This window comes from Stenella coeruleoalba (assembly GCF_951394435.1).
Source record: "Stenella coeruleoalba genome assembly, chromosome: 20".
Taxonomy (NCBI): domain Eukaryota; kingdom Metazoa; phylum Chordata; class Mammalia; order Artiodactyla; family Delphinidae; genus Stenella; species Stenella coeruleoalba.
This window is the reverse complement of record NC_137166.1, coordinates 49306779-49332932: the sequence shown is the minus strand read 5'-3', so window position 1 is coordinate 49332932 and position 26154 is coordinate 49306779. Positions and strand designations below refer to the sequence as shown.

Here is a 26154-nt window from a genome sequence, read left to right as displayed (position 1 = left end):
GCAACCGAATAAATAAATATTAAAAAAAAAAAAAAAAACTGAGGTGCCCACCATGTTCCTCACCATGTTCTGTGCAGTGCTGGGGTCCCAGCCGTGACCACCCCAACCCTGCCCTCATGGGGGCTCACAGTCCAGTGGGGGGACGGATGCACATACAGACATTTCTTTTCCAGTGTTACCTGCCCTGTGGTTATTTGGGAAGAAGGGACCAGGCTGAATCCCAGCTCCTCCCCTCCTGAGGGACTCAGTGCTTTAGGGCATTAAAAAACAGAAACGTTTATTTAAACACTGGCTCTGAAAAGCCTCATAGGATGTCCCAAGGGCTCTGCTTCTCCTGTCCCTTGTCAGGCCCCATTGTCCCCTGTACTGGTTTCCCTGTTGGGAAGGCCCTTGCCTGGGGAGAGCCACCCCAGGAGAAGATGGATTCTGTAAAGCCCCGTCTGATCCATTGGCCCATATGGTCATCTCTGAGCTGGCCACTGGTGCTGTGACTGCAGGCCGGGGTCCCCCAGCCCCAGCAGACAGAGGGAGAGGAGAAGCATGTCCAGAGGAGAATCCACCGGCTCGCTAGACAAACGTTGACTGAGCACCTGCTGTGTGCCTGGCCCCATTCTAGTAGCTGGGAGTCAGCCAGGAACGAGGCAAGGTCACCGCCACCACGAGCCAACATCTAGTGCAGGGAAGCAGACAATAAAGAAAAATGATCCAGCGTCGGGGTGACGAGGGCTGAGAAGAAAGAGTTCGGGAGTAATAGGGATGGCTGATTTCGATCAGGTGCTCAGGGAGGAGGTGACATGACAGGAGCTGCCAGAGAGTGTTGTTAGTATCTACAGAGGCCCTGAGGCAGGTGTGGGGATCAGCCTTTCCCTGGAACAGCGGGAGGATCTGCTATCAGCATTGAGCCCTGCTATCAGCATTGAGCCCGGGCTAGCGGACCAAGGGCCTGGCGCTGCCTGTCTTTGGGAACAAAGATTTATTGGGACGTAGCCACACCCATGTGTTTATGTATATTTTTTATGGTTGCTTTTGCACGGCAATGACAGATTTGAGTCATTTGCGATAAATACCACGTGGCCTTCAAAGATGCAAATATTTACTGTCAAGGCCTTTCCGTAAAGAGTTTACGGCCGGAGAACAGAGTAAGCAAGGGGAGGAGGATGGGCGAGGGGCTCAGGAGCACAAAGGCTGGCCCCCTTTTGCCTCAGTTGGCACAGCTCTGGAGGGTCTTACCAGCTCCGATGCCCCATCAGGTGTCCTCCTGGGCCTCCCTGTCCGCTCCCGCTTCCGTCACTCCCCACCCACAGGAGCTACTCCCTGGAGACGCCGCGATAACCCCGCTGTTCAAAGATCTCAGAGTCTCCCCCTCAGTCTACGGCAGCAAGGCACAATGAGACGCATGGTTAATATAGTCCACCATGTTCATATTTATATAATTCGCAATTCACCCTATATACGTAGGATAAGCGCTGTGTAATTCATGCATTATGTGACGTAATGGAATATGATGCCACATAGAATGGAATATAAAAATCTTTTTTGTGTAATATGTCACATGACGTTATATATTCCATGTTGTGTGTGTTGTGTGTGTATATATTTACCATTGGAAGGAAAATTTCGCTAAAAGCTACCTTTAATATGTGCAGTGCAGTTTGATATTTCCTGTTGTATTGCATTTCATGAAGAAAAACTACAGCTGTATATAGATATGATCATATATACCTAATATGTATCCTAACCATATAAAATCTATTGTATTATATAACACAGGATAATATATATTATATATCATATATTACATATCTTGTTAGAACAAAAGTTTCGCTAAACAATAATCGCCCTTACCGTGTGCAACGCACTCTGTTACTTTCTATTCACTTTTATTCTCTTTCATAAAGAAAAGCATACACACATGTATGGACTATACAAACCTACGTAAAGCGGGCTGCCTTGGGCTACGGCGAAGACTTTGGCGTTTCCTGTGGGGTAAGCAGGAGCCACGGGAGGTGCTCTGAGCAGAAGAGGGATGTGAGCTGGCTTAGTTTTAACAGGATCCCCAGACGCACTATTGTGGGCAAAGGTGGAAGCCGCCAGCCCAGCGAAGAGGCAGCTCTGATTGTCCAAGCGGGAGGCGATGGTGGCTGGACCAGGCGGAGACAGTGGAGGTAGACAGAAGTGGGATTCTGGGCATATTAATATATCAGAGGTGGAGCAGACAGGATTTACTGAGTGATGGGAGGTGGGGAGTCATTGATGGCTTCAAGGTTTTTGCTCTGTGTATGGACAAGGGACATACTGGTGCTGAGATGGTGAGGCTGCAGCAGAAGCAGTGTGAGGAGACATGGATAGCCTTGCCCTTGCCTTGCCCCTGGTCGCCTCAGATTTGGGAGCCCTCTGGCAGGCTTTGGTTATTTGTTCTGAATGGCAGCCGGCGAGGGCTGGAAAGACAGTCCTGGTCTCTCTCCTCGCGCTGTGAAACTGACATTCTTTATCTCACAGCTGCCTCCAGCAGGGCATGCTACTGGAGTCCATTTGGGACGTCCTGGAGGAAGGAGGCAACTGGAGGTGGTGGGCTCGGGCTTGGGACTCCAGTCTTAGGGCTCCCCTCACCCCTGGAACGGCAGCACCCAGACCAGGCTTCCCAGAGGCGCCTCCACCTAGTAAGGGCTGATATGGACCTGGGGGCGGGGGTACCGCGGGGTCCGTCACGTCCAAGATGCCTGCCTCACTCGGAGGCCACATCCTTGTGCCTTGATACTTACTATATTTTGATAGTCTCTTCCTAGAGTTCAGCCATTCCAGGGAAACCAAAGTCCCCTCCCTGAAAGGAATCCTGTCTCTGGTTTGGGGGCAATGTTGGCAGAACCCTTTTGGGAGTGATCTGGCCATGCCACCTTTGTGGGCTTGGACGCTGTCCCCCTCTTCCCTCTCGTGAGCGATCTGCACACGCCTCTCTGGCCAGCATGAACGTTTCCTCAGGGAGATGCCAAGTGCTAAAGAACAGCATAGGTTACAAACATTTATAGTTAATGTAAAAATGCCCCCTAAAAGCTCTGCGAAGTGTCAGAGGAGCTGTCAACACTTGCAGTTATCACACTTAAAAATTCTTCAGCCCAAACAGTGCACAGTAGAATTTCATTATTCTTTTAATTTGCATTTACCTTGTTTTACCTGAGCTGCATTTTCTTGTTTTACCTGAGCTGAGCGTCTTTTCGGCCATTTATTGGACGTTTGTTCTGCTTTTGAAAAATGCCCGTTTTCATTGTCTGAAATTAATGTTCGTTTCTGGTGTGTTTTGTCCTACTGAAAGTTTTTTCATTTTTAAGTAACTGAATCTATGAGTCTTTTTTCTTTCAGGCACTTGTTTTTTCTGTCTTTATTTGAGAAGGGCTTCTCAACCCCAAGAATTTGTATCTCCAACTCTCCCTTCTTCTAATATTTGTATCGACGTTCTCTTTGTGCTTGTCATTCACTGAGCTTGTGTTGCATTGTGTCTTGGTTCCTAATGAGTATAACGTTGGGATCTGCGTTCTTCAGTTTCTAAATGTATGGCTGGCTGACATCTCGAAGTGCATGGAATGGCCCATCCTTTCCCTCCTCACCTGGGACTGGACAGCCGCGTTCGCTGTGTTCCCCGGTCACAAGTACCTTTTTCTCAATCCTGTTCTGTCAACCGTTTGTCCATCCTGCACCAACACCAGGTCTTTTGAAAGCCAAGAGCTTGAAAATAGTTTTTGGTCTCTTCAAGGCAACCTGCCAGTCTCGTTCTTATTTTCAAACTTATCTGAGTTATTCCTGTGCCTTTGCTCCTTGATATGCATTTTTGAAGGTTAATGGACTTTACTTTTTGAGCAGTTTTAGGCTTAGAGAAAAATGGAGCAGAACGTACAGAGAATTCCCACATATCCCCTCCCCACATAGGCACACGTAGTTGCCCCTATTACTAACATCTTGCGTTAGTGTGTACATTTGTTACAATTGAGAAGCAAATATATGTATATTTTTAACATCTTTATTGGGGTATAATTGCTTTACAATGTTGTGTTAGTGTCTGCTTTATAACAAAGTGAATCAGTTATACAGAGAAGCAAATATTGATATATTACTAAAGTCAGTAGTTTACATTAAGGTTCACTCTTGGTGGTGTATATTCCGTGGGTTTGGACAAATGTATAATGACGTGTATCCACCATTATAATGTCACACAGAATGGTTTTGCTGCCCCCAAAATCCCCTGTGCTCCACCTGTTCATTGCTCCCTCCCCGACCCTGAGCCCCTGGCAACACTGATCTCTTTACTCTCTCCATAGTTTGGCATGGTATGAACCCTCTGCACCTCTGTCTGTCACTTACTGACACTCCTGCATTTGCTGAGTCTGTGAATCCATGAGTGTCAAAAGATACCTGGCCAAATCCCAGCCAGATAGCCTCCAGGCCCTCCCATCCTATAGAGTGAACTGAATGGTGGCCCCCTAAGGAGCCTAGGTCCCAATCCCTGGAACCTGTGAATGTGACCTTATCTGATAAAAATTTTCGCAGATGTGATTGAGTTAAAGGTATTGAGGGGCTTCCCAGGTGGCGCAGTGGTTGAGAGTCCGCCTGCCGATGCAGGGGACACGGGTTCATTCCCCGGTCCGGGAAGATCCCACATGCCGCGGAGCGGCTGGGCCCGTGAGCCATGGCCGCTGAGCCTGCGCGTCCGGAGCCTGTGCTCCGCAACGGGAGAGGCCACAACAGTGAGAGGCCCGCGAACCCCAAAAAAAAAAAAGCATGGTGTGGCAGTAGTAACATGAACATTGCGCTATGAGGCAAGAGAAAACAGTTCTAGTCCTGGCCCTTTTCCTGTGTGGCCCAGAGAAAGTTATTCTCTGAACCCCAGTTTCCTCATTTACTTAAACAGAGATGCAAAGACTTGATGAACAGGTGATAGGTCACGAGGACATTGAACAAGCATGACTCAGAGTATGATCAGAACAAACAAAAAAGGAAGAGATTCTCCCCTCAGGCTTTGGGAGGGAGCGCAGCCCGGCTGACACCTGATTTTGCCTCAGTGATGCTGATTTTGAACTTCTGTCCCTCGGAACTGTAAGAGAATAAATTTCTGTTGTTTTAAGCCGTCCAGTTCATAGTAATGTGTCATAGTAGCCACAGGAAACTAATCTGCTCCCACGATCTGATGGCTCATCCCGAGTAGTTCTGGCCTTTCAGTTAAAGAAAGGACAAGCCTAGGAGTTCCCTGTGGTCTAGTGGTTAGGATCCGGTGCTTTCATTGCTGTGACCTGGGTTCAATCCCTGGTCAGGGAACTGGGGTCCTGCATACCGAGCGGTGTGGCCGAAAGAAAGAAAGAAAGAAGGAAAGAACAAGCCTACTCCACTTTGCTGGAGGTGTGGAGGGCCTGGATTTTCCAGAGACTTCTCATGGCTTTCCCCTCTGTTGCCTGGGAGAGAAAATTATTCCTCAACTCTGGACCTGGGTATTTTGACAGCACGTTTAGTAGTCTATATCAAAAGACTAGGCAGACCTTTGTTTACTAGCTCACATTTTTTTTAATGTTTTTTATTCTTTCATATATATATATTTTTAATTTTTACTTCTGGCTGCATTGGGTCTTCGTTGCTGCACACAGGCTTTCTCTAGTTGCGGCGAGCGGGGGCTGCTCTTCGTTGCGGCGCGCGGGCTTCTCATTGCAGTGGCTTCTCTTGTTGCGGAGCACGGGCTCTAGGCGCACAGGCTTCAGTAGTTGTGGCACACGGGCTCAGTAGTTGTGGCTCGCAGACTCTAGAGCGCAGGCTCAGTAGTTGTGGCGCACGCACTTAGTTGCTCCGTGGCGTGTGGGATCTTCCCGGACCAGAGCTCGAACCCATGTCCCCTGCGTTGGCAGGCGGATTCTTAACCACTGCGCCACCAGGGAAGTCCCAACTAGCCCACACTTTGTTGAGCAGTTTATTTTTTCCAGATTGTAGAAGCTCTGTTTCTATCCTTGGGTCAATTTTCTCATTGCATGTTACCCTTTTCGTCTGATTTTTTTTTTTTTAGTTGGAATAAAACAAACACACAGTAACGTGTGCACTGGTATAGGGAGGGCTCAATGAATGCTTATAAATGGGGATCCATTGGGAACCAGCACCCAGATGGAGACAGAGGGCCTTCCAGGACCCCAGAAGGCCCCCTCCTGCTACTTCCCAGGCAGCACCCCCTCCCCCTCCCAGCTGTAACCACTGTGCTGAAATCTGTCACCGTAGATTAGATTTGCCTGTTCCTGAACTTCATATCCATGGACTCATAGGGAATGTTCTTCTCTGGATCTGGCTTCTTCAACATAGTATCTGGGAGATGCATCTGTGTTGTTCTGTGTAGCAATCGTTTGTCCTTTTTGGTGCTGTGTAGTATTCCATTGTCAACTAGAACACACTTTGTTTACCAGCCAACTGACTGACGGGCACACAAATTGTCTCCAGGCTCCTGCTTGTTCTGAGTGAGGCCGCTAGGGCCACTTTGACACCAGGCTTTGGTGGGCATCACGCTCGTTTCCCTAGGGAATATCTAGGAGGGGGATCGCTGGGTCACAGGACGAGCCTATGTTTACCCTTAGGAGAAAATGCCAATTAAAAAAAAAAAAAGTGGGACTTCCCTGGTGGCACAGTGGTTAAGACTCTGTGCTCCCAATGCAGGGGGGGGCCCAGATTCAATCCCTGGTCAGGGAACTAGATCCCACACACATGACGCAACTAAGAGTTCACATGCCACAACTAAGGAGCCCACGTGCCACAACTAAGACCCAGCACAAACAAATAAATAAAATAAAATATTTAAATAAGTGACTGTAGGGGAGTTCCCTGGTGGTCCAGTCGTTAAGACTCGGTGCTTTCACTGTTGTGGCACTGGGCTCAATCCCTGCTTGGGGAACTAAGATTCCCACAACCCATGCGGTGCAGCTAAAAAAAAAAAAAGAGTGGCTTTACCATAATAAATTTTCCTGCTCTTCACAATGTTCCATGTCGACAGTCTTTTTTTTTCTCTCTCTTTCTTTTTAATTTAACCATCCTGTTAAGTATGTAGTGGTATCTGATTGTGGTTTTAATTTGTCTTTCTCTGATGAGTAATGATGTTGAGCATCTTTATCTCTCTTATTGGCCATTCTCAGCATCTTCTTTGGAGAAGATAATAATTGCATCTGTTAATACAATTATTCGATAAAAATTAGATCTGTTCAAGTCTTTTGTCCATCGTATTCGTTTCCTGTGACTGCTGTAACAAATTACCCCAAACCTGGTGGCTTAAAACAATGTACAATTATTCTCTTACAGTTCCTGAGGCCAGAAAACTGAAATCAGTATCCCTGGGCTGAAATCAAGACATTGGCAGGGCTGTGCTGCCTCCAAAGGTTTGAGGGGAGAATCTGTTCCCTGCCTCTTCCAGCTGCTGGTGGCTCCAGGCTTTCCTTGGCTTGTGGCTGCATCAATCCAGTCTCTCCCTCCATCTTCCCGTGGCCTTCTCCTCTATATGCCTGTATCTTTTCCTCTTCTCTCTCATATAAGGACACTTGTCACTGGATTTAGGGCCCAGCGGGGTAATCCAGGATGATCTCATCTCACTATCCTTAACATTAATCACATCTGCAAAGACCCTTTTGCCAAATAAGGCAACATTCACCTGTTTCAGGGATTTGGGTGTGTTCATCCCTTCAACCTATTACAGTGATCAGATCTCCCCCTGCCGCCCTTTCATCAGGACACTTTGGGTTGCATTTAGGGCCCACCTAGATACTCCAGGAACATTCCGCATCTCAGGATCCTTAACTCCATCACATCTGTAAAGTCCTTTTTGCCACATAAAGTAAGATTCACGAGGTCCGGGGATTGGGAACCACCATTTAATATACCACATCCACTTTTTCTAGGCTATTCCGTCATCCTTCTCTAGTGATTTGTTGGTGCACTTCACAGAATTTGCATACTACCCCTTCTTTTGAGATGGGGATACTCTTGGTAAACCTCTCGTTAGAGCCTTGAGGTGAGAAGGCTGGCATGGAGGGTGTGGTCTGTGCTTCCCAGATGATCCCTAGTGGGCTCAGCATATTTTCAGCTGTTTATTGGACCTTTGAATTCTGTGAGAGATGCCTGCTTTGGGGAATTCCAGTGGTGGTCCAGTGCTTAGGACTCCGTGCTCTCACTGCTGAGGGCCTGGGTTCGATCCCTGGTCAGGGAACTAAAATCCCATAAACCGGGTTTCCCTGGTGGTGCAGTGGTTAAGAATCCGCCTGTCAATGCAGGGAACACGGGTTCGAGCCCTGATCCAGGAAGATCCCACATGCCGCGGAGCAACTAAGCCTGTGCGCCACAACTACTGAGTCTTCACTCTAGAGCCCGCGAGCCGCAACTACTGAGCCCGCATGCCACAACTACTGAAACCTGCACGCCTAGAGCCTGTGCTCTGCAACAAGAGAAGCCACCGTAATGAGAAGCCTGTGTGCCACAACAAAGAGCAGCCCCCGCTCGCCACAACTAGAGAAAGCCTGTGTGCAGCAATGAAGACCAAATGCAGCTAAAAATAAATTTTTAAAAAATCCCATAAGCCGCATGGCATGGCCAAAAAAAAAAAAAAAAGAAATGCCTACTTTGCTTATCCTTAATGCTTTTTTGTGGGGTCTTCTGTACTTTTACAAAAGTTTTTCAATTTTTAAAATTTATTTTATTTTATTTATTCTTTTATTTTTGGCTGCGTCGGGTCTTAGTTGTGGCATGTGGAGTCTTTAGTGGCGATGCACGGGCTTCTCTCTACTTGCGGCGCGTGGGTTCTATAGTTTGCGGCACGCAGCCTCTCTAGTTGAGGCGCGCAGGCCCAGTAGTTGGGGCGTGCGGGCTTAGTTGCCCCGCGGTGTGTGGGACCTTAGTTCCCCGACCAAGGATCAAACCCACATCCCCAGCATTGGAAGGTGGACTCCCAACCACTGGACCACCAGGGAAAGTCCCCAAGTTTTTCAATTTAATAAGCCAGATTTCCATCTTTTACTTTATGGCTTTTACTTTTCCTCCCTTGTCTGGGAAGACCTTCTTTGCCTCAAGTTATAAGCATCCCCACCCTAAGAGTGCAGGATGATGATAACCATCATTTTACAGAGGAGGAAACTGAGGCCCAGAGGAAACTAATCTCTTTTAGTTCACATTTCTTAGGCTCCAGGCACTGTGAGAAGGATTTTACGAGAGTCATATCTTTGAATCCTTGAATCTCCTTGTGCTGGGGTTCCTCCAAACCACCCTCAGACCCGATGATTTGCTAAGTAGGACTCAGAAAAGCTGATATATAATTTATTGCAGTGGAAGGATACAGATTACATTCAACAAAGGAAAAGATACATGGGGTGAAGTCCAGGTGCAGAGGGGACAGCTTGTGCAAAGGCCCAGAGATGTGAGTGAGGAGGGATGTGCAAAAAAAAAAAAAAACGATTTCATGGCTTAGTCCTGGAGCTAGTGGGCAGGACGAGGGGCGAGTGACCAGATCATACAGGGCCTGGGGCTATGGAAAGGAAGGTATGGCTCCAGGCCTTTCTTGACTTGGGAGCTGAGGGCACTGGATGGCCTGGAGTTCAAGGAGTCAGTGTCAAAAGGAATCCCATTCCGATCACTTCGTTTCCCAATCATATTTTCTACAGAGTTCAAGAGACAGCAGGCTCACTATAGAAACCGCAGCAAACACTGAGAAACAAAAACACTGAGAAATGAAAAAAATCGTCTGTAATTCCACTACCCAGAGATGATCATTGTTAACTTTTAGCTCTGTTTCATGATCCTAAAGGCGCACGCGTGTGTATAGAGAAAAAAGTGAGGCATCGTATATATATTGGTAGATACACACATACGTACAAAGTGGGAATCATTCTATAAAATGCTCTAGATCTGTATTTTAAGTGACCAATAAGGAGTCTTGGAGGAGAAGGTGTCAGACCCCCTTGGCCAGGTGAGGATGGATTTATGAGCCCTTCTCATTTATGAGCAGCAGTTTCCGAGGGAAGGGCGTTCTCGTAAAGGGCGCGGCATGTGCAAAGACCCGGTGGCCACAGGGAACGGTCGGAATGGCTGGAGCAGGGCAGGGGTGGGGCAAGATGAGCTGGCGATGGCAGATTTGTGCAGGACCTCAGGACCCCTGAGAGCCCTGAGCAGCTGTGTGAGTTTTTCCCGTGTGTTTGCTTTGTTCGTTTTGTTTACTGAAGCGCGTGCAGGACAGCAGTGTGGGCAGGAGTGGTGAAGGATCCAGGGAGGAGCTAAGGCTCCCAGGGACTGGACACCACCCAGAGATGGTCAGAAAGGCACCAGGACCAGCACCAGGATGGGCAGATGTAAGAGCTGCAGCCCAGCCACGGAGGGGACAGGGGAGACATGCCCACCTCCACCTTCTCCTTTCCCCCCGCCTTTTTTTTTTAAATTTTATTTTATTTATTTATTTTTGGCTATGCTGGATCTTCATTGCTGTGCGCGGGCTTTCTCTCGTTGCGGCAAGCGGGGGCTACTCTTCGTTGCGGTGCGCTGGTTTCTCATTGCAGTGGCTTCTCTTTTTGTGGAGCACGGGCTCTAGGTGCGTGGGCTTCAGTAGTTGTGGCTCGCGGGCTTCAGTAGTTGTGGCTCGCGGGCTCTAGAGCACAGGCTTAGTAGTTGTGGCGCACAGGCTTAGTTGCTCCACGGCGTGTGGGATCTTCCCGGACCAGGGCTCGAACCCGTGTTCCCTGCATTGGCAGGCGGATTCTTAACCACTGCGCCACCAGGGAAGTCCACCTGTCCCCTCCTCTCTTGAGGGCACTGCCCAAAGTCGTGCCCACCAGAAACAGAGGATAGGCACTCAGCTTCCTGGGAGCAGAGAAGGGCAGGCAAGAGTAGAGAGGGGGTCTGGGAGCAGAGGGAAGTATCACAGCCCCAGCGTTCCCCAGCTTTCCAGGGGAGCATGAGACCAGGACACCCAACACCAGCCAGTCACGTGCAGTTACCTCGTGTGATCTTGCAGTTCGGGAGCTAAGGTCCTGGGCTTGGTGAGTCACACTCAAAGCATCAGGTTGGTTCCAAGGCTTCTCTCTCCCTTCCCAAGTGTGACTCAGATAGCAACAACCCCCGGGACGGCAGGTGGATGGGCTTCCCTGCAACGTGGAATACTGCACGTGACTGCGAGTTAGTGCACGCTTCCCACGGGGCGGGTGGGACGCGTGCTCCTGGGAGGAGTTCACTTTTGGATCCATAGAGGTTCCAATTCCTAGAAAGGAGGTTGCTCTTGTTCTTTCCTGTTCTGTAACATCTGTTCATAAAATGTAATCAGCCAGTAGGAAAAGAGGCAAGTCCCACATTTCTAACCAGTTAATAGTACGATTTGCTTTTCATCAAAACCAGATGAGAGTGTGTGCCCATCAATACCAGACTTGTTCCATCAGGGACGTCTTCGCATGAGAACATACACAAATCTCATCACCAGTCTTCACTTTATTCTGTAAAATACAGAGAAGAGAAAACTAAACACCCGGGTCACCACCAGCCCAGCTTCAGAGACAGGGCTTCCCCTGATCTTGGAAGTGTCTGTGGGACCCTTGAGGGGGGCAGCAGGCCTCAGTGCGGTGCAGTGGCCCTCCAGTGATTTCCACGCGGTTGTGACTTCCAACAACCAGGAGCTGAGCCTCTTTTCCGCCCCCGTGCCTGCCTGCGTTTGGAGTCGGCCACTCTTGTGAGACACCGAGATTTCCCATCACACACATGTGGGCATCTGGGACCTGGAGCGGGGCAGGGGCTCAGAGGAGGGCAGAACACAGGAGGGGCTGCCCCTGACGTCACTTCTGGAACTGTGGGAAGGGACTTTGAAAGCCCCAGCCCCCCTCTGTGTGGATGAGAAGTTCTTGTGCATACCTTAACCTGGTGACAGGGAGACTGGGCCCAGAGAGGGCAGGACCCTTGTTTGAGGTCACACAGTGGGAAGCTGGAACGCAGCTAAGTTAATGACACAGACGCCCTGTCCAGTAGCAGACAAGCCCCTCCGCGGAGGGCAGAGCTCCCGGGAAGGAAGGAGAGAGAAAAGGGTCTCTGTGACCCCCAGAGCAGAAAGGGAAGCCGCCGGCGGGGCCAGGACCTACCTAGAATTTTCTGGGGTGTATGTCCTGCAGTCTTCAGCCTCTAACTTTTCCGGGTTCATGGGGATGACCATGAACTTCCCCAGGTTGGCAGCACCTCTGCGTGAGGTGGTGGAAACGGCAGAAGTCTCTGCAGCAGCTCCACTTCCCGTGCTTGGGGTCCAGCGTCACACTGCCACAGAGCCGCCACGGCTCCTTTCTCACCACCAGCTCTTCACCTGGGGCCAGACACGGTTCAGAAGGAGGGCCTGGGCGGAGGGCCTCTGCCTGCGCCCTGCTCCCATCCCTTATCCCCCTCGCATCCGTTCATTTTGTTTCTTTTCGACTTGCGGGATGTTAGTTCCCCGACCAGGGACTGAACCCGGGACCTTGGCAGTGAAAGCATGGAGTCCTAACCACCGGACCGCCAAGGAATTCCCTTTTCCCTTGTTTGTTTTTGTTTTTTTTCTTAAATACCTTTATTAAGGTAGGATTCACATATCATACAATTCACCCATTTAAAGCCTACAATTCAGTGGGTTTTAGTATATTTGCGGGGTTGTGCAGTCAGCACCACAATCAATTTTAGAACATGTCCATCACCCTAAAAGGAAACCCCGTGTCCATTAGCACTCGCTCCCCATTCCCTCCGACCTCCCCAGCCCCCTCAGCCCTGGGCAGCCACCAGTCTACTTACTGTCTCTATAGATTTGCCTATTCCGGACATTGACCTCCCCATTTTCCATTTCCACCAGCAGTGTATAAGAGTTCTCATTTCCCCACATCCTTGCCAACCCGTGTTATCTGACTCTCTGATTATCCCATTCCCTAGTGAGTGGGAAGTCGTATCTCCTTGTGGTTCTGATTTGCGTTTCCCTGCATCCGTTCATCCTTTACCCAGCACTGATGTCCAACGTCCCATCCGCCTCTGTCCCCAGAGCAGTCGTGACCCCTCTCCTCTGGCTGCCTCCTTCTCATCTGCCTTCTGCCTGGCCCAGGGGCGTGGGTCCTGTGCTGAGCTCTCCAACCCTCAGTGGGCTCCTGCCCTTGTGCGCAGGGTTACCAACCGCTCACCTTGGGCGCCCCGGTCACAACCAAAGAAGTACACTTACCTGGTTCTAGGGCTGCAACTAATGTCACTGAAGTTGCTTAGGCAAGTAGCGCCCGGTCAGGGTTTAAGCTCCGTTCTCCCCCTCAGGCAGTTAACTTCACCCCTCTGAGCCACACTTTTCCCATCTCTAAAATGGGATTGTCTGCTTCACGGGGGTGTCACCCAGAGTGAAAGTGGCTGTCAGGTAGTGGGGTTGAAATAAGGGATAATAGAAATGCTTCGCCAGCTGGGCCTGTGGTAAGGTGGGACTCTTTATTTATTTATTTATTTTTGGCCGCGCCGCGTGGCTTGCGGGATCTTAATTCCCCAACCAGGGATCGAACCCCGACCCTCAGCAGTGAAAGCACCGAGTCCTAACCTCCAGGGACCTCCAGGGAATTGCTGGGACCGGACTCTCGACTTCGGCTCTTGTCTCGGCCGATCACGCCCCTTCTCCCTCCCAGCCCAGCAGATGCCCCATTTCTCCTCCCTCCCGGGAAGCACTCCTTAACCCCCTGCACCCATATTCAGCGCAAGGCGCTGGCATGGGAGATCCACACAGACGACCCCAGGACCCGGGGGTGGGAAGTGGGTCAGAATTCCACACTCAGGTTGGCATTTCAGCTGGTGCGGAGCACGGAGGTGGAGGTTGAGCCCCTCGCTGCTGCCCAGCCACCCCAGAGGGGTCAGACTTCCCTGTTCCCCGCACCCATGGTCACCTTTAGAGAGATGGGGCCATCCGTGCAGGAATGGGAACAGCGCGAGGAAGAGAGCTGCAGGGGAGAGAGACGTGAGGGTCGGGGAGCTGGGCCGGAGGAGGAGGGTGGTGGGGACAGGCCTGTACCTGAGAAGATAAGGAGTCCGGATCCGCCGCTGACACTGGTCCTGGGCCCTGGCCTGCGTCTGGAGGCCCCTGGTTGGCACCTGTTACGGAGGCCAGCAGCACCTGGGGAAGACAGCTTCTGTCTTCTGCCCTCTGTCCTGCAAAGTCAATCACCAATGAGCTCCAGATGCAAGTAACTCACTTGGTAATAAAGAATATATGTAAGCGTTACCACAATTCCTAACACAACCCTTCAAAGTCATTCATAAATTCCTAAAGGATGGGTGTATCTTTGTTATGCTAATGGCATGACTCAGACCGAGCCAGTCACCAGAAAGACCTAGACATAAGGTATAGATATAAGATATAGAGGGTTGTGATTTTGTTTTTATTTTATTGAAGTATTGTTAATTTACAATGTTGTGTTAGTTTCAGGTGTACAGCAAAGTGATTCAGTTATATATATATATATTTTTTTCAGATTCTTTTCCATTATAGGTTATTACAAGATATTGAGTAGAGTTCCCTGTGCTATACAGTAGGTCCTTGTTGCTTACCTATTTTATATATATTAGTGTGTATGTGTGAATCCCAAACTCCTAATTTATCTCTGCCCCCTGCCCCCAGAGGGTTGTGATTTGATTTGATTTAAATAAATAAATGTATTAGTTGCGGTGTGGGGGGTTTTTAGTTGCAGCATGTGGACTTCTTAGTTGCAGCATACATGCGGGATCTAGTTCCCCGACCAGGGATCGAACCCGGGCCCCCCTGTACTGGGAGTGCAGAGCCCTAGCCACTGGACCACCAGGGAAGTCCCAGGTTGTGATTTTAAACTAGCTATATGGGGAGCTCTGGAGATTGAGTTCAGTCACTTGGCCGAAGATTTCATCACTCTTGATGAAACTGAGCTCTTCCTGGGTGGCAGCCTGAGTCCTGTTCTGATTGCTGTTCTGATACAGGGAGAGAGCAAAGGAAATTCTGTGTTCCCTCCTAGACCTCACCCTCTGTACATCTTTTATAATAAAACTGTAATTGTAAGTATAACATTTTCAGGGGGTTCTGTGAGCCATTCTAGCCAGCTATTGAATCTGAGAGAATTGTGGGAGCCCTGAATCTGCAGCCAGTGAGTCAGAAGTGAACATGGCCTGGGAAGCCCACTTGTGGCTGATGTCTGGAGTGTGGGCAGTCTCGTGGGACTGAGCCCTTACCTTGTGGGGTGTGCGCTAACTCTGGACCGCATTGCAGTACACCCAGTAGGTGTTGACCAGTTGGGGGTGAAATAGGCCAGTACCTAAACCAATTTCTCATTACCAAGTTACCTTTTCTTTGTAAACTGTGGCAAGATATACATAACATAAAATTCATCATTTTAACCATTTTTAAGTGTACAGTTCAGTGGCATTAAGTACATTAAGTGTATTCACAGTGCTATTCAACCATCACCATCTATTTCCAGAACTCTTTCATCATTCCAGACGGAAACTCTTTGACTCTTAAATAACCAAGTTAGCTGCCAATAGGGGCCCTTATTCCCCTCTTCAGAAAGTAATTACAGGGATAATAAATTACTGCTATTCTTTGACTCTTTGAAGGGGAGGAACAAGGGGCTCTTCCGGAGGGAAGTGAGACAGAAAAGGAAGGAAGTCTTTACAGGGTATGTTAGTAAGCAGATTACTTCTGTGAGTACCTGGGGCTCAGTCTTGCAGGGACCCTCCAAGAGACAGTGAATAAGGTACCCCAGAGTTTGCCCCCTCACCCCTCCAGGTTTCCTATGAGTTTTGAGTTTTAAGCTTAGAAGATGGACATATCACACCAAACAGCGGCCCCACTTCTACTTGACTTGAAAGGCAACATTAGGATGCCTTGGTGATTGGAAGGAAAGGACCTTCCCAAACAGCCATGCTAGGCAGAGGGGTGTCCTCAGGGACCATGGGCTAAATCTTCGTGCATTCCATCCTTAGCTTCTTAAGAATAATTCCTGGAAATGACGCTGCTGGATCTGATCATGCATAGGTTTTGAATTTTCCTCTTTGATTTAACAAACAAGTCATCAGTGTTCATAGGAGAAAATTTAAAAATCATAGACCACCACCAAACCCATCTCGCAGAAATAATCAGCTCCTACATTTTGGAGTATTTTCCATAAATACTATTTATTTGTTTGTTATTTATATTTCAGTTTTCTCCAATATTTTATTTGGAAAATTTTTCAAACCTACAGAGCAATGGAAGGAAATACACAATCAACACCCAAGTGCCCTTACTGGATCCATCCCTTGTTCACACTGTGTCCTGTTTATGTCCTTCAAATACCTAGGTCTCCATCTATACCCATGTTTATGTCTTCTATCATGCTGCTATAACCAAATACCATAGGCTGGGTGGCTTAGACGACAGGTATATATTTTCTCACATTCTGGAGACTGGGAAGTCCAAGATCAAGGCGCTGGCAGATTCAGTTCCTGACGAGGACCCTTTTCCTGGCTTGCAGACGGCCGCCTTCTCACTGTGTCCTCACAAGGCAAAGAGAGAGAGCGAGCCCTGGTGTCTCTTCCTCTTCTTATAAGGACTCTAATCCCATCATGGAGTCCCTGTCCCCAAGACCTCATCTAAACCTAATTACCTCCCAAAGACCCCACTTTCAAGAAACACCATCACATTGGGGGTAAGGCCTTCAACATACGGATTCGGGGGCACACAAACATTTTAGTCCATAACAGTTTACATCTATATCTTTGTCTCTATATATACGCAGATTTTCTTGCTGAATCATTTGAAAGTAATTTGCAGATGCCACGACACTTTGTCCTTAAATTTTTTTTTTTTTTTTTTTGGCCATGCTGTGCGGCTTGCGGGATCTTAGTTCCCCGACCAGGGATCGAACCTGAGCCCTCGGCAGTGAAAACGCCAAGTCCTAACCACTGGAATGCCAGGGAAGTCCCCATCCTTAAAAACTGAAGCAAGTGTCTTCTAAGAATAAGGACCTTCTCCCACATAATCCACAAACCACTATACGCTAAGAAAATGATTAATAATTTCATAATGTCATTTAAGAAACTGCTTCTTTTCAAATTTCTCCAACAATGTCAAAATGTCTTTTGTAGAGTTTTCTTCCACCTCCAATCCAGGATCCAATCATGATCCACAAATTATATTTCATAGTCACATCTCTTTAATCTTGAAAAAGCTAAGACAGTTCCTTAGCTCTTTTGGATTTTTATAACTTTGGGTTTTTGGAACTTCCAGCTCAGTTGCCCTGTAGCAACTGACCCACACTCTGGACCATAATTAGATTCAGAGTGAACATTTTCAGCGGGAAAACGATGTGTGTGGTGCTGCGTCTTTCCCTTGGCAACTCCATCAGGACACGATGTCGGTGTGTCCCGTTTCTGATGATGGTGAGTTTGATCACTTGGTTCAGGTGATGACCACCAGGTCTGCCTCTGGAAAAGTGCCCTTTGCCCTTTTGTAATTGGTCAGTAGTTTATTTATTCATTGATTGATTCATTCATTCATTCGTTTATGTTTTTAGCAAATATTCCATGAATATCATCTCTGTGCCCAGTCCTGTGCTAGGCAGGGCTGTGCTGGGAACACAGTGGTGACCAAGACACTCTGGATCCTGCCTTCTCGGGACTCCCAGGTCACGAGGGAGACAGTCCAGCCACAGATAGTGACGACCCACAGTGCGTGGACCTGGGATGGGGGAACCCGCATGACTCGTGATGGACCCAGCCTGGGGGGTCACGAAGGACTCCCAACAGGAGGAGGCATCTGAAAATTCAGGGTGGGTGTGGAGAGGAGTGAGTGTTGCAGGCAGAGGGAATAGCATATGCAAAGGCCCAGGGGTGGGAGAGAGCAGAGGGGTCTGGGCACTGAATGAACAGTTGGAAACTCCCCATCAACCATGGGGTAGATCCCATTGGGCCTTGTGGCCATTTTAAGGAGTCAGGACGTTTTCTGTGAGCTAGTAGAGGCCACTGCAGTAGGGTTTTCGTCAGGAGAGGGCTGTGGCTTCGGTGCATTTTTATTTTCTGGGACCATCACTCCGTGGGGAGCGTGGATTGAGAGGACGGGGCTGAAGTAGTGCCGGCTGGGGAGCTGCAGGGGGCGCTGAGGGGCAGAGACTGGGATTCATCAGATCCGGTGACTAATCAGGTGAGGGGGCAAGGATCCAAGATAACAGTGCTCAGGTCCCACGAGTATTGTGTCTGTGCGTGTGCACGTGTGTAATTACACTAAATGTTTATTTTTATTCTCAGTTTAAAGAACAAAACATTCTCTAAGGCTTATCAAAAGCAATTCCCAGCCCCACGCTACCCACGCTGTACCCTTTCTCCTGCCACAAACTCTTTCAGTCCTTTTTCTCTGTTTCTCTGCCTTATCTCGAATTTTTTTGTCAAAGCAGCTTTAAGTGAGGTCTAAGCTTTAAGTGAGAGGTATAAGTGACACACAGTACAATGCACGTATATAAAGTGTATAATTTGATGGTTTAAATTTTTTTTAATTTTATTCAAGTGCAGTTGATTTACAATATTTAAATATCTATTTTTTTCTACCTATAAAATACCTCTTTTATGTAAAGTAGTGCGTATTAATTGATGTTTTGACATACGTATGCACCCGTGAAACCACCACCACATTGAAGGTAGTAGACACATCTCATCGCTCCCCAGTCTCCTCAAGCCCCTCCCCCTGCCCCCTCCCCTCTCCCCTCCCCCAAGGAACCCCTGAGCAGCCTCGTCACAAACGTCAGGTTGCACTCACAGAAAACAAACTGTGGTTACCAAAGGGGAAAGGGGGAGAGGGATACATTTGGAGTTTGGGATGAACAGATACACACTACTGTATATAAAATAGATAAACAGCAAGGTCCTACTGTATAGCACAGGGAACTGCATTCAATATCTTGTAATAAACTATAATGGAAAAGAATCTGAAAAAGATACACATGTATGACTGAATCCCTTTGCTGGACACCTGAAACTATCACAACATTGTAAATCAACTATACTTCAATTAAAAAAATTAAAACATGTCAAGTTCCAGGGCCCATGGAGGAAGCAGGATCCTTCCTCCACAGCTGCTTTTCTTTGGCTTCTTGCAGTGAGGGTAGCTCAGGCAGTGGTAGGAGCCGAAGCTGTGGCCGAGGGTGCCCCTTGTGTGGAGTTTTGCAGTTTTGTTTTTTTGTTTTTTAATTGGTGTAAAATTCACATAACATAGAATTAACCATTTTATAGTGAATAAGTGGCATGTGTACATTCACCACACTGTACCACCATCAGCTCTATCTAATTCCAAAACATTTTCATGACCCCCAGAATAAGAGTTGGTACCCATTAAGTGGCTACTCTCCACCCCCTCCCCCTCCAACTCCTGGCTACCAGCAATCTGATTTCTATCTCTAGGGATTTGCCTGTTCTGGACATTTCTTATCAGTGGAATCATACAATCAGAACTTTTGTGTCTGGCTTCTTTCAACTTAGCATCATGTTTTCAAGGTTCATCCTTGTTGCAGCAGGTATTAGTACTCCATTTCTTTTTATGGCTGGATAATATCCATTGTACGGATAGACCACAGTTTATCTGTACATCTGTCAATGAACATTTGGGTTGTTTCTCCTTTTGGCTATTGTGAATAGTGCTGTGTGAAAATGGATGTAACTGGCAGTCATTTCTAGGCTTAGAGAATCTGTCTGGAGGGCAGTGGAGCATCGTGGAGGAGAGTGTGAGCTCTGACACTGAAATTCCTGGACTCAAGCCCTAGATCCACCTCATACTATCTGGATGAGCTGGAGTTCACCGGATGTCTTCGTGCTTGACAACAGAACTTCCTCTGTGGGATTATTACGACATCGAAACAGTTAATACATGTAAAACACTTAGGGAGGTGCCTAGCTCAGAGGAAATACTAGCAAAGCATTGAATTTTTGTCATCATCAGTGAACACTCTGCATTGCCAGCAGCAGAAACCATCCTGGGCCAACGGAAGCAGAAAAAGAATATATTGGAAGGATATATTGGAGACCAAGGCTAGGAAAATCAGCAGGAATCTTGGAGGTCTATAGTTCAGGACACCAGTGTTGTCACCAAGAGACCCAAAATGTGTAATGGCACCTAGAACAGGGGTTTATTCCTTGCTTGTATAGCAGTTCTTGCAGGGGAGTCATGTGGCAGGACAGCCCTCTTCCTCTGCTCAGTCATTCAAGGACCCAGGCTGATGCAGTCCCACCATCTTCAGCTTGCACCTTTCAAGGTCACCCTGGGGGTCATGTCCACTCCAGCCAGAGGTCAGTAAAGAGCATGAAGGAAGAGAGCACAGGTTTTATGGACCTGTGGCACCTGGAAGTGGCATGTGGGATCTTCCCGGACCGGGGCACAAACCCGTGTCCCCTGCATCGGCAGGCAGACTCTCAACCACTGCACCACGAGGGAAGCCCCTATTGTTGAGTTTTAAGAGCTCTTTATATGTTCTGCAACAAGTCCTTTATCAGATATATGATTTGCAAATATTTTCTCCTAGTCTGTGGCTTCTCACTTTCTTAATCTTATAAAATTCCTTTTTATTTAACAACTTTTTTTGAGGTATGACTTACATGCAATAAACTGTACTTATTTTAAGGGTTCACTTTGATGGGTTTTATCACAGGTATTTGCCATGAAACCACCACCATAGTTAAAAATATTTCCTTGGGCTTCCCTGGTGGCGCAGTGGTTGAGAGTCCGCCTGCCGATGCAGGGGACACGGGTTCGTGCCCCGGTCCGGGAAGATCCCACATGCCGCGGAGCAGCTGGGCCCGTGAGCCATGGCCGCTGAGCCTGTGCATCCGGAGCCTGTGCTCCGCAACGGGAGAGGCCACGACAGTGAGAGGCCCGCGTACAGCAAAAAAAAAAAAAAAAAAAAATTTCCTTCACCCCCCAAATTTCCTTGTGTTCCTTTGCAGTCCATCTCTCCCGCCATACCTGACCTCAGGGAAGCACTGACCTGATTTCTATCACTGTGCATTCATCCAAATCCTTTTTTCTCCAAATGGCCAAAAAATATACTTGTTATTCTTTTTGAACTAATTTTTTCCTTTTAATTGTGAAATATTGCAGACATAGAGGAAATACTATAACCAACACCCGTGGACCTACCACTTAGAATTAATAGATATTAACACTTTGCCCTATTTGCTTTGAGTTTTATTCCCTTGTTTAGGGACTAAAGCTAAAAAGCCTCACCCCGTTCTCACTCCTTCCTCCTTCATCTGTCCTGAAGTTGCTGAGTATTAGTCCCTGTGAGACTTTATACTTTTCCTGAATATATATGTGTGTCCATAGTGCACGTTCTTGTTCACGCTGTTTGTATCTTTTGGACCTAGTATTTCTTCTCGTTACGTTTGGGAGATTTTTCTGTGTTGAAGTACATAAAGCTCATTCGTTCTTTTAATTTTTTCCGTTGCAAATCGTGAGATTGATTAGTAGCGAAATATTTCAGAAGCGTTGGTAAGTTGGCAAAAGCATGCCTGGGGATGTAAGACACTGCTAGGGAAGCAAACGAGTAATTTCACCATTTTTGCTTTGTTTTGTTTTAACTACTGTGCTCGGCAAGCACAGCTTCATTTCTAGGTTGTGACATAAAATCTTCCTCAATTTCAGGCTGAGATTCCCTTTTGAGCCTTTGCCTTTAAGAAACTGTCTAGATTTATGGAGGTCATTGACAGATGGATTCAAATTTTGGTTTTTAAACAAAAAGGAATGTGAGGAATTCCCTGACCGTCCATTGGTTTAGACTCCTCGCTTCCACTGCAGGTGGCGTGGGTTCAATCCCTGGTTGGGGAACCAAGATCTCGCAGGCCCCGCAGCGCAGCCAAAAAATATATATATACATTTTAAAAAATTTAAAAAAAGAAAGGAATGTGCTGTCATCCTGTCTTTGAGTCCCTTTAACACAGGCCATAGTCGTGCCCGTCCCCCTCCCATTTTGAGTGGGGGCCTGGACTTTCTCAGTCCTGGATTCTGAATCCATTTTGCCTTTTAACAGACCCTCAGGGAGAATAGAGAGTTCAAGGTTCCATCACAACCCTGCTTCCTGCACCCAGGCAGGAGCCTGGGGGACATCATAAGACTGGGGCTCCTTTTGGGAGGGGCCAGTGTACTTTCCCAACAGGAAGAGTGTTAAATAGGCAGTCAGGACACCTTGAAGTTAGATGTCTCAGGCTCATCTGACAGGTGGCCAAGGCCAAGTCTGGCTGCCCATGGGCAACAGGGAGGAAACAGACTGACCAAGGGCGTGGCACCAGACAGTGGCATTTCTCTGGGCCTCACCAGAGGCTGCAAGTGAAAGTCACTTGGAAGAGATCAGGAAGGTGGCTGGACAACTCCCGTTCATTTGGGTCATGAAAACTTTTTTTTTTTTTTGGCTGCGTTGGGTCTTTGTTGCTGCGCGCGGGCTTTCTCTAGTCGAGGCGAGCAGGGGGTATTCTTCGTTGCGGTGCGTGGGCTTCTCATTGTGGTGGCTTCTTTTGTTGCAGAGCATGTGCTCTAGGGCACAGGCTCAGTAGTTGTGGCGCTCGGGCTTAGTTGCCGTGCGGCATGTGGGATCTTCCCGGACCAGGGCTCGAACCCGTGTCCGCTGCATTGGCAGGCGGATGCTTAACCACTGCACCACCAGGGAGGCCCTGGGTTATGAAAACTTTTAACTTCTTTACAGTATACCTAAAGCAAAGTGTACAAATCCTAAGTATATAGTTTGATAAACTCACAGAAAGAACAGGAAACAGAATATAACCAGCCCCCCAGAAACCCTACCATGCCCCCCTTCTAGTCACTATGCCTCCCAAGGGTAACCACCATCCTGACTTGTAACCCTGTGGATTGAATTTGCCTCTTTGGGGACTTTATATAAATGGAATCACGCAGCATGTATGCTTGTGTGGCCTCTTTCACTCAACATTGTCTGTGAGATTTATTCAGCTTTTTGTGTGTCGCTGTGGTTCATTTGTTCTCATTGCTGTTGAGTGTTTCACTGTGTGCATCCTTTTTTACCAGTCCTTCTATGGTGGGCATTTGGGTGGTCTAGAGTCTTTTTTTTCATAGCACTGAGGTGAACATGCAGGGACATGTCTTTCAGAGAACATGTGACAGGTTTCTGTGGGTGTCCACCCAGGAGCGGAATTGCTGGCTCATAGAGCACTGAATGCTAAATTTAGGAGTCACTGCCAACCAGCTGCCAAAGTGGGTGTCCTCAATTACCTCCTCCGAGTCTGAGTGTGATACATCTTTGGCAACACTTAGGATGTGTGGGTGTTTCATTTCAGCCATTCTGGGGTGTGTAGAGTGCTTTCTCTTTGTGATTTTAATTAATATTTTCCTGACATGTAATGAAAAGACCGCATCTTTTCACATGTCTAGTGGCCATTTAGATTTTATCCTCTTAGGTGATTCAAGTCCTTCTCTATTGGCTGGTCTGCCAATAGAAGTGGTTAACCTCTTAGCGGTTAGGATTCCAGGCTTTCCATGCTGTGGCCGGGGTTCAATCCCTGGTGTGGGAATTGAGATCCCACAAGCCACGCTGTGCAGCCCCCAAAAAATAGTCCTCCTATTCCTTTGAGGAATAGGAGAACTAAAGTTGGAGGTGGAAAGATGGACTTCTGTCTTGCAATTTACCCCCTTCTATGTAGTCTAAATGATTCCCCCCAGGTGCATGTTATTCTTCTAACTTAAAGGAAGAAAACCTAATTAGGTCAGCCTGGTTGCTGTGGAGGATGGTTGGAAGGGGTCAAGTATAAATGTTTTCAGAAATTCATCCCTTAATGAGCCCAAGGAACCTTATTTTTCCCATCAATTCACGTATCAGTGGATGAATATTAATTATTACTGCAGTGAATCAGGTTTCAACATCAACTCTAGGCTTACGTTGCATTTACAAGTGACCACAATGCTGATAATCCTTGTTCACATGAGTAAGTGATTAGAGAAGGAAGGAGTTGGCGTTGGAGCAGGCGCTGCAGCCCTGAGCTCCGTCCAAAGCCCCAAACCCCACAGTGAACACACGTCAGGACGGAGCGCAGCACCGTCGGCCCCACCTTCGGGGAGAGGGAAGGAGCCTGGCAGGTGGGTTGTGGGAGGGGCAGAAGGAGCGAGCTTTACACCCGCCCTGGACTTCTGACCGCTCCCACCCCCTCCCAGAGATTGCGGCCTCCACTCTGGACCTCCCCTCCAGGGCAGCAATTCTCATCCCCAGCCGATCACCAGAATCTTCTGGACGTTTCCAAAAGATGCCGTCAGGGCCACCCCTGGCCAGATAACTAACTGGGCATTCCGCGTGCGAGGCCCGGCGCGGGTCTTGGCTAAGGGGCCCATTCCCCGCTGGCGCCCGCGGTTCTGGCTGCCGTGTCGCCATTGCTCCGACCCGGACACCGAGGCGTCGAGGGGCGGGGTTTTGCATTCCCAGCAAAGATCCCTGACCCCTGTCTTCCCCCGCAGTGTACCACTGGGCCGAGATGCGAGCCAAGATGCGCCTCATGGGCTTCAATGCTGAAGCCGTCAAGCCGCTGAACGAGGCGGCGGCCGCCGAGCTGGGCGCCGAGCTGCTGGGCGAGGCCACCGTCTTCATCGTGGGCGGCGGCTGCCTGGTGCTGGAGTACTGGCGCCACCAGGCGTATCAGCGTCGCAAGGAGGGGGAGCAGCGCGCCGCCTGGGACGCGATGCGGGACGAGGGGGGCCGCCTGGCGCTGGCGCTGGAGGCCCTGCAGGCGCAGGTGCAGGCGGCGCCGCCGCGGGGCGCCCTGGAGGAGCTGCAGGCGCAGATGCAAGAGGTGCGCGCCCAGCTCTGCGCCCTGGACCCGCCGCCCGCGCCCCAGGCAGAGCCCACGCCCGAGGAGTAGGGGGCCGCAGGGCCCTGGTCTCAGACGTGACTGATGCCTGGGCTGCCATGTCTGTCCCCACTGTCCCTTCCTGAACCGGCCCAGCTAATAGCACCAGGTCCCTTTAGAGTCAGAAGGGATCTTGGACTGGGGCTGATCCAACCAGGCTTCTGGTCACCTCCCTACTAACCTGCCCAGTGAGGGGTACCTTCCACTGGGACACCCCCATCCACCGGTGGAACGTTCCAGCCCGACCCCCATCGCCCCACCGCATCCACTGGTTTAGCACTTTGGAATGGAAAAGCAGTGTCTTCCACTGGACCCCACCCACGCACCAACAGGAGGGCCAGCAGGGCACATGGACCATTTAATTTTGTCACTCATACCTCCAACTTACCTGAGGAGTGGTCCTTTCCCTGGGACCCTCATCCATTACACCAGGACACCTCATCCCACTTCTTCACTGGTACCGACCATTGTAGTGAAAATATAGAAACCTCTGATGGACTTCCCTACCCCTTGACCTTCCATCTACCTCACTCTTCTGGGGGGGCAGGGAATAGGATGGATCTTGGTGGGCATTAGCTCCAGTGGGTCTCCCTGTGGCTCTTCTAGTCCACCACTGGTGCCTTGACTGGGGTCCTCCCCTCTTTAAGTGGATCATTCCAACAGATCCCTCCACCCTTTCCTCCATCCAAATCTCCTCTTCAGAGTACTCAGGGATTCCCCCTTACTTCTTGCCTTTGAACTGGACACCCAGTGTCCACCCCCGTCCTTCATGCAAAGGCTTCCTCCACCTGCCCCCTCAGCCCTGAAGTTCACCACCTCCAACCAAATGGAATAATTCCACCAGGTAGTGTTAAGTGTTACCTACCTCACCTATCCCCTGCCAACCCATTGAACCATTAAAGGGGATGTGTTATGAGCTCTGTTATTTCTGAATTCTATTTTTTTTTTAGACTGTAAATGTTGTATAATTTAAGGAGCTCTGGGGGAAAGTCATCTTGAGAATGTGTCTGAGAACCACGATGTACGTCTGCAAAATGGGTGGCAGGCTCACTAAAATTAGAGGTTGGGAGGGATCTGGTGGGAAGGGGCCAGTGTCATCCTTTGAGCCCTTTCCCAGTTGGGGAAACTGAGGCCCAGGGGAAGCAAAGGGTCTTGTCCAAGGGCACGTGGTCAATGAGGGACTGCCCCTGGCTTTCTCTAGGGTGGTGAAGTGGTTGGGGCAGGGTGGGAAGGAGTGAGGAAGCTGCCTGGTGAGGGGCACAGAGAGGAAGGGAGGCAGGAAGGCCGAGAGGGGCCAGAGGC

At 48.8% G+C, this 26154-nt stretch overlaps 1 protein-coding gene across 1 annotated transcript in view; it reads left to right on the top strand.

Annotated features, from left to right (window-relative positions):
- Positions 1-26118, top strand: part of OPA3 (outer mitochondrial membrane lipid metabolism regulator OPA3) — a 66075-nt gene extending 39957 nt beyond the window's left edge. The window contains exon 2 of the mRNA XM_079906735.1: positions 24464-26118. Within this exon, the coding sequence (XP_079762861.1) occupies positions 24464-24864 (401 nt within the window). The 3' untranslated portion in view covers positions 24865-26118. The remainder of the gene's footprint in view (positions 1-24463) is intronic.
- Positions 26119-26154: the final 36 nt, after the last annotated feature.